General features: G+C 41.0%; 1 protein-coding gene across 1 annotated transcript in view; it reads right to left on the bottom strand.

Moving 5' to 3' along the window:
• Window positions 1-16,667, bottom strand: part of AFG2A (AFG2 AAA ATPase homolog A) — a 725,380-nt gene that overhangs the window by 87,490 nt on the left and 621,223 nt on the right. Inside the window, exon 15 of the mRNA XM_069743912.1 lies at window positions 16,248-16,412. Within this exon, the coding sequence (XP_069600013.1) occupies window positions 16,248-16,412 (165 nt within the window). The remainder of the gene's footprint in view (window positions 1-16,247; window positions 16,413-16,667) is intronic.

The raw sequence follows: 16,667 nt of genomic DNA, 5'->3' as shown, positions 1-16,667 counted from the left end.
TTTACCTTTGAGAAAATGAAAAAATTGGGGCAAAAGCCACATTTTAAAAACAAAAACAATTATTAATCCCTGAGGAAGGAAACAGGTGTTTCCGAAATGCGTTGGTTTTGGTCCTTACCGCGATCCGTACCTAGCTCCAAGTCACGCGGGCGGTCACATGATCCACTGTGTCACGCAGGTCCAAGACGAGCCGCCTTCACTGCTCGCACCTCGAGTGGCGCTTTCACACAGGATCTCCGCCCCTTACTGGAGCCCAAAGACGGAGTAGCTGCCACCGGCTGGGGCAGCTCTCCGACTCAACGTCTGGAAGAAACTGGTCTACTGCTTTCACCGCATCTGGGAATATTTTGAAACCACCGAACCGTATGTTTCAGCGCCTGTCAGTAAGTTATTGACTATCACTTTACTTGTACTTTTTCATTAACTGATTCTGGGTCCTGGAATCAATCAACCTGTGTGTCCTTAATACAGTGGCAGGCTGTTTGTTTTAGTGAATCACCTTTTAGACTCCATTCAGTGGACTCCACTGGTTTTACCGCTGCATTTAGTTTGGTACAACCCTTCTCGTCATACTAGCGCAAATCATTGTATTTTATTTTTGTATCCCTTACATTATTGTGGTGATTGTTCATTTGCTGCAGGTATTTACACTTTTTTAGACACCTGCGCCACTTTTATTTTATTATCAATTATTAATTTCTCTCTTAGAATTTTAATTCATTCCTGGAAAGAACCTGAAGGGTTAACAAACTTTCTGAATGCGGTTTTGAATACGGTGCACATTTTAAAATGGGGTCTTGTTTGTGGGTTTTCTGACATTTAGGCCCCTTGAAGTAACTTCAGAAGTAAAGTAGTTCTTAAACATATACGTTTTGGAAATTTTATTGAAATAATAAAAAATTGCTTCCATCATTTTTTTCAAGAATGATACTTATATAAAGCAGACATGTAGTATATGTCATTAATTATTTTGTGTGATCAGACTTTCTGTTTTAAGGGCATAAAAATTCAAAGTTTGAAATTGTGAATTTTTCAAAATTTGTGTAAAATTTTTGATAGTTTCATAAATAAATGCAAATAATATCAACCTTAAATTTATCAATATCATGTACAATGTGTCATGAAAAAACAAATCTCAATTACCTGGATATGTTGAAGAACTTGATAGTTATTATCATATAAAGGGAGATGTCAGAAAGGTGAAAACAGGCTTTAGCGTTAAGGAGTTAATGAAAATCTTGATAGTAAAAAAAAAGCACTGCCAAATATTTAAAAATACATAACACGCAAAAACCTGGTTTAAACATTAGTTTATTTTTGTATTATGGCGTCACTTTGAAAAGGTTCGCTTGCCAGTACCTTTGAGATCAGGAATTCGGCAGTCTGCAACACTTTTCTTGGTGTCGAAAATACCCTAAACCCAACAAATACTGATTAAAGTCAATGGGGTCTGTCAAAGTTCACCATTATCCAATTAAAAACAGAAGCCTAGGGTGATCAGAGTCTCCTCTAATACAGAATGATCACTGGGTCTGGATGGCATACTCCTCCAAAATCTGCATGATTTAAGTGATAGACCATTATTTCAAATATTAAACTATTATACTGTAACTATAATGACAGGGTCTGCTCCATACGATTGGTGCATAGCAAATGTGGAGCCAATGTTAAAAAAAGGGGATCGAAAACTGATCCTGGAAACTATAGGCCAGAAAGTGTATTACATGAGTTTATGACGGATCAGTCCTGTCAAACTAATCTGATCAAATTCTAAGAGACGGTAAAATCCAGAATGGACTTGGGTAAGGTCGTGGATGTTGTCTTTTAAAACTTGCCAAAGGTGACTGAGTTGGGATGGAGTTTTTCCCCTAACATGAAGAATTAGCTTCTGCCCCATGGTTTTTTTTTCCTTCCTCTGGATCAATACAATTGAAATATAGATTGAAGGCAATAGACTGGTGGGTGTATTCTTTCAACCATAAAACTATACCTACACTTGAGTTCCCACCTAGCTGTCTATTTCAATCAGGCAACAATATCATGTCCCCGAAGAGTATCAAAGTAATTAAACTTGAACCCGTGCAAAATACTCTTCTGTGGTACAACTGCCATGACAGCTGTAGTGCCCAGCATGGAGGAGTGGTGCACCACTCAAGAGTATCAGGTCAAGTGGGACATCAAATGAAATAGGATGTCATTGTGTATCATTGACAACCTGAGCCTGTCATAAATACTGACCTGTTCATATAATCTCAGGAAAGCCACAAGGAATTTTAAGTTCCCCCATTTATCCAATAAAATAAGTTTGCGGCATATGCACTTGTAAATCATTACTAGTAATGAGCGAGTATACTCGTTGCTCGGGTTTTCCCAAGCACGCTTGGGTGGTCTCTGAGTATTTGTAACTGCTCGGAGATTCAGTTTTCGTTGCCTCAGCTGCATGATTTACAGCTGATAGACAGCTTGAATACATGTGGAGATTTCCTAGCAACCAGGCAACCCCTACATGTACTCAGGCTGGCTAGCAGCCGTAAATCATGCAGCTGCGTCAACAAAAACTAAATCTCCGAGCAGTTACAAATACTCGGAGACCACCTGAGCGTGCTAGGGAAAACCCGAGCAACGAGTACACTCGCTTGTCACTAATCATTACCTTTCATGTGCTTACAGCGATATCCAATCAGTTGCTTCCAAACCAGCCCAATATATAGTAACTGTATGTGGAAGAAGAATCTGCACATTGACAATGCAAAAGAGGTTTGTTAATTTGTAGCCATAAAAATCATCATGTTCAATATAAAGTAGGCAAAGTCAATTACAAATATAAACAAACTGCTCCAACAGTCAATGGTATGTGCTGTCTGAAATGCAATGCAGCCACTAGCGGACAATGAAAAAAACCAAACAATGGTATATTTTGGATGTCTTACCTGTAGGAAACACAATTTAATGGGGAACTGGAGTTCTCGGTCAGGATCATACACCCTGAACATATTCAATTCCAAATTAATAAGTGATGTTCTCCAGACCTCCCAATTCAAAAGTATAACCAAACACAGATTTATGCCAACAATTCATGCCAGTAAGTGACTGAATGTCAAAAAGATCAACTAAAACCACTTATGCCAATCTACCAAAAATTATGATGGTCCTATACAATAAAAATCTCTTACTATATGCCACTATTACAATGCATACATATATAATTCATATCTATAGAACAACCTTAAAATATATGTAAAAATTAAATATTAAAAAATTATTTAATAAAATTAATTGTCCACTGCAAATGTTTAAACTCTTTTTTTTCTCTTTAAAGGGTTACGTGGACACTAAATATATTTGTAAAAATCGGATGCCGATATATGGCATACAATTTTTTCTTGCACCCATCCGATTTTGGAGTGAAATTGCTGTGATTTTTTTCTCACCTCGAATACATATGAAAAAAAAATACGCTGATTAGCACAGTCTCATTGAATAACACTGGTCCGAGTGCAATCCCTTTTTATATCTGATTGCACTCATCCGATTTATAAAGTCGTGTGAGCGAATCCTAATACTGTGTAGGTTACACACTGTTATTAATTTGCAAGTTGCACTGCATGCCATAAGCCCCAGGGGGAAAAATCCACATAAGCAAATTCCCATACAGTTGTGGCCAAAAGTATTGACACCCCTGCAATTCTGTCAGATAATACTCAGTTTCTTCCTGAAAATGATTGCAAACACAAATTATTTGTTATTATTATCTTCATTTAATTTGTTTTAAATGAAAAAACACAAAAAGAATTGTCCTAAAGCCAAATTGGATATAATTCTACACCAAACATAAAAAAGGGGGTGGACAAAAGTATTGGCACTATTCGAAAAATCATGTGATGCTTCTCTAATTTGTGTAATTAACAGCACCTGTAACTTAACTGTGGCACCTAACAGGTGTTGGCAATAACTAAATCACACTTGCAGCCAGTTGACATGGATTAAAGTTGACTCAACCTCTGTCCTGTGTCCTTGTGTGTACCACATTGAACATGGAGAAAAGAAAGAAGACCAAAGAACTGTCTGAGGACTTGAGAAACCAAATTGTGAGGAAGCATGAGCAATCTCAAGGCTACAAATCCATCTCCAAAGACCTGAATGTTCCTGTGTCTACTGTGCGCAGTGTCATCAAGAAGTTTAAAGCCCATGGCACTGTGGCTAACCTCCCTAGATTTCAACGCAAGATTGTGCGGATGTTGGATAAAGAACCTCGACTAACATCCAAACAAGTTATAGCTGCCCTGCAGTCCGAGGGTACAAAAGCGTCAACCCGTACTATCCGTCGGCGTCTGAATGAAAAGGGACTGTATGGTAGGAGACCCAGGAAGACCCCACTTCTTACCCCGAGACATAAAGCCAGGCTGGAGTTTGCCAAAACTTACCCGAAAAAGCCTAAAATGTTTTGGAAGAATGGTCTCTGGTCAGATGAGACAAAATTAGAGCTTTTTGGGCAAAGGCATCAACATAGATTTTACAGGAGAAAAAAGAGGCATTCAAAGAAAAGAACACGGTCTCTACAATCAAACATGGCGGAGGTTCCCTGATGTTTTGGGGTTGCTTTGCTGCCTCTGGCACTGGACTGCTTGACTGTGTGCATGGCATTATGAAGTCTGAAGACTACCAACAAATTTTGCAGCATAATGTAGGGCCCAGTGTGAGAAAGCGGAGTCTCCCTCAGAGGTCATGGGTCTTCCAGAAGGACAATGACCCAAAACACACTTCAAAAAGCCCTAGAAAATGGTTTGAGAGAAAGCACTGGAGACTTTTAAGGTGTCCAGCAATGAGTCCAGACCTGAATCCCATAGAACACCTGTGGAGAGATCTAAAAATGGCAGTTTGGAGAAGGCACCCTTCAAATATCAGGGACCTGGAGCAGTTTGCTAAGGAAGAATGGTCTAAAATTCCAGCAGAGCATTGTAAGACACTCATTGATGGACTGTACTAAAGCAAGGAAATGTGCGATACATGAAATGTGAATAGCTTAATGGTTTGTGAAATTATGAAAAAACACATGAGATGCAAACACAGTTGGTTCCGACCTTCCTATAAACTGTGTTTGCATCTCATGTGTTTTTTCATAGATTTCACAAGCCATTAAGCTATTCACATTTCATGTATCGCACATTTCCTTGCTTTAGTACAGTTGAGTGCAGCCATTGATCTATTTGCTTTGGTTTAGTTACAAATTTTTCCTATTCAGTTCTTTAGGGAAATTAAAATCCAAAACAAATCTCATTTTTGCAAACTGCTGAAAACTGACAACTATACTTATTCTTGGTGCTTCCATGGCTTCTTTGACCAGACCTTTTTCCTTTCTCTGTACAGCCCTGCCTCCTCATCCTATTTTATCCAATAAAAGGAAGGAGCAGGCACATGGGATGAGAAGTCATTGCATCAGGATGTGTTAGGAAGGAAGCAGGCATAAAGATTCAGGCTAGAGAGCCCTAGAAGAATTAAAGAGGTGGTCCATTAGTTTTTCATTGTCATCAATGTCTGATCGGTTGTTAACTGTGTCAGCAGCAGCGGCCACAACTGCTCGATTGCCAAGCTGCTCAGATTTCTGGTAATGGCTGCGGTAGGGTACTACACTGCCATCTCCTATTCACATCAATAGGAGGTAGACGTGTAGCACCCCGCCGAGGCCACTACCAGAAGATGAGGCAGCTCCAGAATCGAGAAGCTCCTGCCACCAGCACCGATAACAACTGATCAGCAGCGGTGCTGGGTGTCGAATCCCGACCGATCAGACATTCATGACTTATCCTAAAGATGGTCATCAATGAAAAAGTAGTGGACAACCTCTAAGTACTCTTTTAGACATGATCAAATCTGCAGCAACCAATTGTCTACACCAGTATCCGCTAAATTTGGTGTGGTGCGGCTTTGCAGCAGATGATCTCTCAAAGGTGGTTTCTGGTGGAGATGTCTAGAGGTTTCTGTACTGTAAACTGTGGAATATAGGAGCTCGCAGATAATTATGATCCTCAATAAGTGAAGGCCAAAGCATTGTCTATGGTAATTAATGCAAAAATACAACTTTGAAGAATGAATTCTAGAAACACGTCAGAGCCATATCTAGAGGCACAATCCTACCAAATCTCTACAGGGCCTTTATATCCACACTTGGCAGTCACATGTCTGAACTGTTGTTAATGTCCTGCAGTTAACTCTTTCAGCAAAGAAATGAAAATACAACAGACTATTATTGACTCATATGAAATGGACTGTGATGGAATCTGTTGAAAAGTTGAGTTCTCCAAGCAGATGCCCAGACACAGATTTCTTTCCATGTATCCAAGTAATGAAAAAACCAAGCATAGGAGATGGGGAGTATGAACATATAGCTATGGTATTTGAATGGTTGATTAAGTAACAAAGACTAAATAAAGCCACAGGAAGGAAGCAATGAAACAGCTGGGAAAGTTGAACAGGATGAAAAGGAGTAAAGGTCTTGTGATCGTGAATGAATGTTTACATAAAGAACAGTGGAGGAGCTGAAAAGGTCATTAGCGACAAGCCTAAATGCAAAAGAACAGCGCAAATGGCCTTTTGTGATGTCACTCTCCTGGATTTGTTTGAGGAAACTGAAGTTCAGCGATTTGCTGGGCAAGGAGACCTTGTTTGAGAAGTAGCAAGGTCCAACCACAAAAGAAAAAGATGTGGGTAGTTTGAAGGCTTTTCTACCTTTTGGATTGATGTACCTTATAGTACTGAATTTCCAGCCAGTTACCACACTGGTATGAAGAACTGCAGACGGCACACGTATTCAAAGCTAGAAACTGGAGGTCGAAATTATTTTGAGAGGACTATGCAAAGTCCCTTTTCCTTGTGGTTGCGTTGCCGTTATTTGTGACAAATTTCTCAAAGTGTCACACACTGTTTGATAAATTTGGAGCATCTTAAGAATTTACACTTCTGTCTATAAATGTTTCTCCACTTTTCACACTATCTCTTTTTACTTTAAAAAAAAGTTGCAGTTCATTTATTTAGCTAAAACCTCATTTACATAGCTAACCAGGGCCATATTTGAAAAGTGGCAAGACCAGTGTAAAACTTGAAAAGCTACACAAAAATGCATGAGAAAAGATATCTGAAAATTGGCAAAAAAGCCTTGATACATGCTCCCTGTTTGTAATGTAATCTACAGCTGCATTCACAATTATTTAGGCTTCAAGCTGTACTCTTCCAGCATTCTTTGATGCCTGCACAGATCCTGCTTAAAGGTATGTTCACACGTGTTTTTTCAGTGTTTTTGTTATGCTTTTTTATGCAAATCTTCAGCTGCATTTTACAGTACCAGCAAAGACTATGAGATTGCAGAAATCTCATGCAGACATATTGTTTTTTGTCCTCAGTATAATGTGCAATACCATGGCTTTTAAAATGCAGCATGTCACTTTCAGCGTATTTCACCCACTGAAAGCAATGGGTGGTGCAAAAAAAACACAAAAAAAAAATGCCAAAAAATGCAGGTATCAGTTTTTGTTGTGTGTTTGTTGCCAAAAACCTGATTAGGTAGAATCCGATTTTTTTTATGCACTAAAGTTTATCAGTATGCACAAGAAACAAAATGTACCCTGACGCAGGAAAAAAAAAACCCCAAAACACAGCAAGAAACACAACAAAAACTAAGCAAAACCTGTTTTTTTGAAGCAAGATTTTACTACCAAGAGAGCAAGAGAGGTTTTGCCTGTGTGGAAAAGCACATCTAAAACAGGACGAATGAATATAGCCTATGAAAACTGTCGTTTTTACAGCAGGAAAAATATCTCATATACCGTAAGGAATACTATCCAATTTTATTAATGTAACTCCGCTACCTGTTTTTCAATTCCATATGCTGTTCTAGACTTCAAAACATGCAGTTCATCAGGAGCAGTGCAAGATAGGTAATGCATACAGCATAGATATTCTCTGAAGATCGGGAGGGAGTTTTCTGGTGTAGGTACATTCAAGGGGATAGATTTACAAAAATGTCATCTTTTATTCAGTACAAACGTAGGTTACAGCATCTCCCACTCGCACACCACCTCCTCACGTCGCCCTCTATCTGTCGGTTTCCCCCAAGGTTCAGATCTAAGACCCCTGCTCTTCTCCATTTACACCTTTGGCCTGGGACAGCTCATAGAATCTCGCAGCTTCCCGTATCACCCCTTTGCTTATGACACACAGATCTACCTCTCTGGACCAGCTATCACCTCCCCACTAACCAGAATCTCACAATGTACGTCCGCTATTTCATCCTTCTCTGCTAGACTTCTAAAACTTAATATGGACAGAACAGAATTCATCATCTTTCCCCCATCTCACTCTACTCCCCCAACAGACCTATCCATTAAAATAAATGTCTGCTCTCTAGTGATGAGCGAATATACTCGTTACTCGAGATTTCTTGAGCATGCTTGGGGGTCCTCCGAGTATTTTTTTAGTGCTCAGAGATTTCGTTTTTCTTGCCGCAGCTGAATGTTTTACATCTGATAGCCAGCATAAGTACATGTGGGGATTCCCTAGCAACCAGGCAACCCCCACATGAACTTATGCTGGCTAACAGATGTAAATCATTCAGCTGCGGCAAGAAAAACTAAATGTCTCAGTACTAAAAAATACTCGGAGGAGCCCCGAGCATGCTCGAGAAATCTCGAGTAAGGAGTATATTCGCTCATCACTACTGCTCTCCCCAATCCCACAAGCTCACTGCTTTGGGGTAATCCTTGACTCTGATCTCTCCTTCAAACCACATATCCAAGCCCTTTCCACCTCCTGCCGACTTCAACTGAGAAATATTTCCCGAATCCGCACATTCCTCAACCAAGAATTTGCAAAAACCCTAGTCAATCCCTCATCATCTCCCTCCTTGACTAATGCAACCTTCTGTTTCGTGGCCTGCCTTCTAACAATCTCACAACCCTCCAATCTATTCTAATCTCTGCTGCCTGAGTAATCCACTTATAACCCCTGCTATTCCCCAGCCTCTCCCCTCTGTCAATCCCTTCACTGGCTCCCCATTGCCCAGAGACTCCAGTACATAACCCTAGCCATGGCATACAAAGCCATCCACAACCTGTGTCCTCCATACATCTATGACCTAGTCTCTCAGTACTTACCTGCACACAACCTTCGATCCTCACAAGATCTCCTTCTCTACTCCCCTCTTACCTCCTTTTCCACAAACGCATACAAGATTTCTTCTGTGCATCCCCCTACTCTGGAACTCCCTACCCCAACATATCAGACTCTCGCCTACCATGGAAACCTTCAAAAGGAACCTGAAGAACTATCTCTTCCGACAAACCTACAACCTGTAGTAACTAACCCTCCCTCCACCAAGCTGCTGCAAGACCAGCTCTGCCCTCGTCTATTGTATCCCATCCCTTGTAGATTGTGAGCCCTCAAAGGCAGGGTCCTGTACCAGTCTTAAAGTATTGTTTAAGATTACTTTACTCATTTTTAGTATGTATACCCCTCCTCACATGTAAAGCGCCATGGAATAAATGGCGCTATAATAATATAATTATAAAAATTACAGAGTCTTAAAAGGTGCCAAATTTATCAAAGTGGTTCATGGTTTGATACATTTGGTTCATCTTTGGACTATGTGCACAAGTTGTGGATTAGCCTTAGGAATTTCTGGTGCGGATTCTGCCTCTCCTGGCAGAAAACGCAGCTGTGGATTTGTTGCTTTTTTTGTGCGGATCCGCAGAGTTTTTTGTGCGGTTTTGTTACATTTTTTTTGCAGATTTGCTGCGTTTTTTACCCCTGCGGATTTCTATAATGGAATGGGTACAAAAACGCTGCAGATTCGCAAAAAAGAAGTGACATGCTACTTCTCTTAAACTGCAGCGTTTCCGCAGCGAATTTTCTGCAAAGTGTGCACAGCTTTTTTTTTCTCATTGATTTACATTGTACTGTAAATCAATTGCGGATCTGCAGCGTTTCTGCACCGCAAAAAACGCTGCAGATCCGCAGAGAATCCGCAACGTGTGCACATAGCCTTAGACTGCCTAGCCTAAGTTTACACCACCTATTAGTTGGCTTACTTTGCACAAATAATTTGCACCAAATATGGACAAGCTAAATTCCGTTCGTTGAGCAAGCTGGGAAAATGTATCTAAAAGACATTAATAAATGTGGTGCAAAGAATGTGAGTTTTCTTTTTTTGGAGCAAATGGAGTCAGAATGTTTGGTCATTCAGCTAAATGATTCCTTTAAAATGACTTTATAAAATATTCATTGTACATATAGTGACATTGAGGGAAGCTTTTAGAATAGAGCAGAGCCTTCTCTCCAGATGTCCTTCATTGATAGGAGGACTTGAATGTCTCTGCTGTCTGAAGTCTTTGCAGAGTGACTACACTGAACTGTGCTGAATTTTTACTGCATGCACATGATGTATGGAACAGATGGAAGAATCTGCAAAGTGTTTTAGCCTGGGAGAATAGGAGGTGAGAAAGTCATAAAGGGCAGAGAGACAGAAGAGACGGAACATGGAAGGATTAAACAACGTCTTCTAACAATACAAGATAGGATCGCATAGGAAATATGAAGCCCCCAGGCAAAGGAACAAATATGCAGCTGTTAATCATTTCATTACTCTTGTCACGCAACTTGTGAGTGATTTCTTTGCTGTCTCTAATCCAGTGGTATGGTTTGCTCAAGTCAATCAGCCAGGGTGCATACCACGAGCATACAAAAATACAATGTACTGTACCATGAAATGTACCTGCATTTTACAGTAGAAAAACAGGATTCAGGCTTGCATCAGGTTCAGAGGCAGGCAAGACAAGTACGTAAAGGGTAATCATACTTTCACATAACTTTGCAGAATACATTGTCCTGTGTGTGTACACAAAGAATAACACTATTTCTATCCATTATAAGACTTTTATGCTGCATTTTCATCAGTTTTCCACTATGCAGACTTTATCACTTAATTTGCAGTCCACTCTGAGCTGGTGGGAGGAGACAGTCTGCTGTGATCTCTGCCATACAGAGATACATTTCTGCCATTCATTACTTTTTAACATACAAACAGCAGCAGCATGGAGAAAATTATACAACAGTAGTGATCAGTGTAGACATGAATCCAGCTCTGGTGTGAGGTAAAAGACTTGTTAGAAAGCTCAGAATGACTTTTATTTGTCTCTCTGTCTTTTTCCTCATTTTACTCCACTGTCCTTGCCTTCCCTCCAAACTCTATACAGCATAATTGGCTGTAGTCCATCTTGCCTGAGCCAGAGAGAGTTGAGATGACTTTTTCAAAGTTATTAAGGAGTGCAAGAGATGGGGGGGGGGGGGGAGATGTGACTTATAGGTGTGGAAGGAACATGATTAATAATATATTACAAATGTTCTCAGAGTTACTTGTACTATTGACTTATGCAAAGTTTCTTGAAAGTACAGTTCTCAAATAAAGATATGGATGGACTATTTTAAGAGCGTTGTAAACCTGAAGCTTCAAGGCTCCAGTTCAAAGTCTGTGATAACTTCCTATGAAAAAAGCCACTTTTTGGTCCCCCTATGGCACAGGTCCCAGTACACCTCTAATTAGCTTGAAGAGGTGGCATAATAACTAAGTTCCAATATATGAATAAAAATAATCAAGATGTATATAAATATGTATTTTTGGTTTTAACAAGGCCTATAGCTATAAGACTATGTTCACATGAGATAGATTCACCTTAGGTATTATTTATCATCATCATAGTAATTATGAAGAATTTGTGCCCGGAAGTTGAGACTACATTTCTGCCGCAGTTGTGATAGTGGACTTATACATAGATTGATAAATACCACTGTAATTAAAAGGCACTAATCCATAGTCATTAACGTGTGGAGTTAAAAACCTCTCATGTACATACACTGCAGAATATCAGAAGATTCAGTTAGGATTTAAGTGCAGAATCCACAGCAAAACCCTGAGAGAATCCAGAATGAGTGCAATGGTATAACAAGAGAGCATTTGCTGTGTCTACTGAAATAAGGTTTCACCATCAGCTCAGAAAGGCTTCTTTACAGTTAGATCAGTGAGACTATATAAAACACTGCTGGTGGATGTTGTGATGATGATTAGAACATATGGTTATGTATACTTGCATTATGTAGCTTCACAACACAAAGGTAAGTCTGTTCCATAATCGATAATAATATAGCAAGGAGCTTTCTTTGAATTACAAGTAGATTATCCTAAATAAATAATTTTACCATTGACACAACCTCTTCTAAAAACTAGTGTAGAAGTCAGCTACACGGTTATTGCACATGCAACTACAGGCATGGATTATCTCTGTGGCTGTAATAAAACATATACAATACAACATAAGATAGCACAGTCACTTCCTAAGTCCACACTGAAAAAGGGGTAGAATGATCCATCTGCGATCAGATACAAAGCCTGTTCGGAATTTTCCTAAACAAAGACTTGATTTGGAATGTGCGGAGAGCAGTGGATGGGTCTCCCACACAAACAAAACATTCATAAGTAAAACATGGAAGGCTGGACATTCAGCACAATGCACAAACACCGCACTCATAGAGCCTTCAATCAGATGCGAGAACTGCTGATTTTGTCAGCTGCCGAGATTAATGGATTTGGAACATGCACAACAGAAACAATGCTTTCACTGACTATGAATGGCCACTATCCAATACATATACACTTCTGCAAAGTGCAAACAGAGAGCAATCTGACAAAAAGACACCATGTTTGTGCAAATCAACACAGATCTGGGACCAATTGTATTATTATGTAGTAGTCTGGAATGTTATATGGCTTCCCACCACATCCAAATAGCTGGCATGGCAACAGAGTATGAGTCAAGGCAGCACACAGTGTTCTGGAGGATGGTGGTGTTATTGCTCAGCTTGCCTTTAGCGAATAGTAAAGCATAAGTTGTCTGCCAATTTACGTCAGGTTTGAAGCCCAAACCTGTCTGAATAAATTTACATACAAACACCTGTAGAATAAAAACATGCTAATAAGAGGCATTGTTACACTCAACTGACTGACATAAACCAAGCACGATTTTGATTCTTTGTGCCAAGTGGCAATATCTGTTCTAAGTTATAGCTAAGGGCCCCCGATACACATATGATAACAGCGAAATGATTTATCCTGACTTTCCCATACAGAGGAACGATCAGCGCGGGTACTGCTCTTGTGTTCTCTACGGTAACACCCTGGACCTGGTTTTCGCCCGGCTCTGCTCAATCTCCTACCTAGATAACTCACCGCATCCCCTCTCTGACCACAACATTCTCTCCTTCACACTCACAAATCCTCGCTCACCCCAGCACCCTCCTACCTACCATTCAGTCAGAAATCTACAAGCCATTAACCCTCATACACTTTCAGACTCCCTACGCTCATCATTGTCTCCAATCTCTTCTTTTTCCTGTCCTGATCTGGCTGTACATCACTTCAATGACACTCTCAGAAGTACCCTTGACTAAGTAGCTCCCCTCACCCTCAAAACCTCCAAACACAGAGTGAAACAGCCCTGCATTTCCCCTGGCTCACTCTCCACATTCGATCCCATCACAGAAGAAGAAGTCTCCAGGCTCCTCTCCTCTTCTAGTCCGACTACATGCACTACAGACCCCATTCCCTCACACCTCCTCCAGTCTCTCTCTCCAGTCGTCACAACTCACCTAACTACAATCTTTAATCTCTCTCTCTCCTCTGGCATTTTCCCCTCCTCTTTCAAACACTCTATCATTACTCCATTACTAAAGAAACCCACCCTTGACCCATCCTGCACAAACAAATACAGACCAGTCTCCAATCTCCCCTTCATCTCTAAACTCTTGGAGCACCTGATGTACTCCCGCCTTACCCGTTACCTCTCCACTCACTCCCTCCTAGACCCTTCACAGTCCGGTTTCCGCCCCCTACATTAGACAGACACTGCACTCATCAAAGTGACCAATGACCTTCTGACAGCAAAACGTAACGGCGACCACTCTCTGCTCATTATTCTCGACCTTTCTGCAGCTTAAGACACTGTTGACCACCCTCTCCTACTCTCTAGGCTCCAGTCACTAGGCATTAAGGACACTGCTCTCTCCTGGTTCTCCTCCTATCTTTCTGACCGCTCCTTCAGTGTTCTGTTCTCTGGCTCCAGTTCATCTCCTCTTCCTCTCACTGTTGGGGTACCTCAGGGCTCAGTCCTTGGCCCCCTTCTCTTCTCTCTCTACACGGCCCCAACTGGACAGACCATCAGCAGATTTGGCTTTCAGTACCATCTTTATGCTGATGACACACAACTATACACATCATCCTCTGACCTTACCCCCGCTGTACTACAGAACGCCACTGACTGTCTGTCTGCAGTCTCCAACATCATGTCTGCTCTCTATCTGAAACTCAACCTCTCCAAAACTGAACTTCTTCTGCTCCCTCCATCTACTAACCTCCCTAAATCTGACATTTCCCTCTCCGTGGGTGGCACCATAACACCCCGGCAGCAGGCGCGCTGTCTGGGTGTTATGTTTGACTCCGATATCTCCATCACCTCCCATATACAATCTCTTGCCCACTCGTGCTGCTTACACCTAAAGAACATATCTAGAATCCGCCCTTTTCTCACCATGGAAACAACAAAAACCCTCACTGGCGCCCTGATCCACTCCCGCCTGGACAACTGTAACGCTCTATTAATTGGCCTCTCTCTCACTCGACTTTCCCCTCTCCAGTCCATCCTTAATGCAGCAGCCAGGGTCGTCCGTCTGGCTAATCATTACTCGGACGCGTCCGCTCTTCGTCAGTTGTTACACTGGCTGCCCATTCATTACAGGATACAATTCAAAGTACTTGTTCTCACCCACAAAGCTCTCCACAGTGCGGCACTCCCTTACATCTCCTCCCTCATTTCTGTCTATTGGCCTAACCGACTGCTGCGCTCTGCAAATGACTTTCGACTAACCTCTGCACTAATCCGTACCTTCCACTCCCGACTCCAAGACTTCTCCCGTGCTGCGCAAATCCTCTGGAATGCTCTACCCCAAGATATTAGGACCAGCCACAATTTGCATAGTTTTAGGCGCTCGCTCAAAACACATTTGTCCAGAGCGGCCTACCACGTTCACTAATCAAAGTCATTTTATGTTTGTGTGTGTGTAGCCCATTCACTATCTCCATCTATCCCCCACCCCCTGAAGATGGCTGGACCATCATTGTAAATACATCATTGTAAATACACACCTGTGCTTTGTATCTCCCCCACCTCATTGTAGATTATAAGCTCCCACGAGCAGGGTCATCTTATGTTGCTTTAATTATTGTCTTGTTAACGTTGTTACTTATGACTGTTATGTTTGAAACTGTTAAACTGTAAAGCGCTGCGGAATATGTTGGCGCTATATAAATAAAGATGATTATAACCCCCACATGTACTTATGCTGGCTATCAGATGTAAATCATTCAGCTGCGGCAAGAAAAACAAACTCTGAGCACTAAAAAATACTCCGAGGACCCCCGAGCATGCTCGGGAAATCTCTAGTAACGAGTATATTCGCTCATCACTAGTAATGATGCAAAATCTCATTGGCCTTGCCTAACTGAGCAAGTAACTGCCCTTGGTATGACACACACACCTAAAGACAATCTTTTGGGAGCCTGCAGAATAGCAAGTGTGTCAACACTAGAAAGGTAAACCTTTGGGTACCACTAGCATCCAACATCCGGCCTTCTCTTAAACCCACAAATATGAGTGAAGAATTGTAATCCAAGCTTAGAAAAAAAAGAAACAAACCAAAGCACCACATTTTTGGTGAACATTTCATTCCTGACCCTACAAAGCACCCCCTTAAAGTGTCTGTAACTCCATCTATTCGTTCTTTTTGTTGCTCAAAGTTAGCCCATGTCCAGTCTTTTGAGCAGCTATTGTTAAAAGAAAAAATTAGCTACCAGATATCCTAAGCTGGAAGCCAGGTGCCATCTTGTTCTTCTAGGTTACAAGAAATAGGGTGCATCTAACACTGTGTAGTTTAATAACCACTCCATTACCCAATTACTTTTCCGCCATTCCAAATAAGGCTCCGGATGAGAATCATATGAAGTGCTCTCAGGTTAAGTACAAGGCAAGTAAGGAAACCTATTTACAAAGTCCCTCATTAGCTTGAAATATAAACTTGAAATTATGCTCCACAAGGAACATGTAAATCTTTGTTGATTGTGAGTATAATTACTCCAATCTGTCCATGCTTACCTCTGCTCCCGAATACTTCTCAGTTTGTAACACAAGACGATCTAGATTGACCTCATTATCAATAGGCATTTTCTGGAAATGAAGCCTAAAGATTTCCCGCCGTGTGGCTGCATCCGGCAATGGCACAAAAATGATTCTGTCAATACGTCCTGGACGCATAAGAGCCTGAAAGAGGAGAAAATGTGAAATTAATCTTCTTATATCCACGACGGAATTCTTCCTTAGTACATTTTTAGACCAGTATATACACAACTTTTTGTTTGTTGTCCAGGCGCAAATTGTATCTAAAAATAAAAAAAACAACTAGTGAGAATGGTCTAGATATAAATGACCATGAGAGCACAATCTCTGCGGCTGATTTAGAATCACTACTATACACTGCCGAGATGTAATGGAGAGAGATGAAGACTGACGTCACTG

Source organism: Ranitomeya imitator, chromosome 1 (assembly GCF_032444005.1).
Source record: "Ranitomeya imitator isolate aRanImi1 chromosome 1, aRanImi1.pri, whole genome shotgun sequence".
In the NCBI taxonomy this organism is placed as follows: Eukaryota; Metazoa; Chordata; class Amphibia; order Anura; family Dendrobatidae; genus Ranitomeya; species Ranitomeya imitator.
Note: the sequence above shows the minus strand (reverse complement) of the source record. Positions and strands in the feature narration are given on the sequence as shown.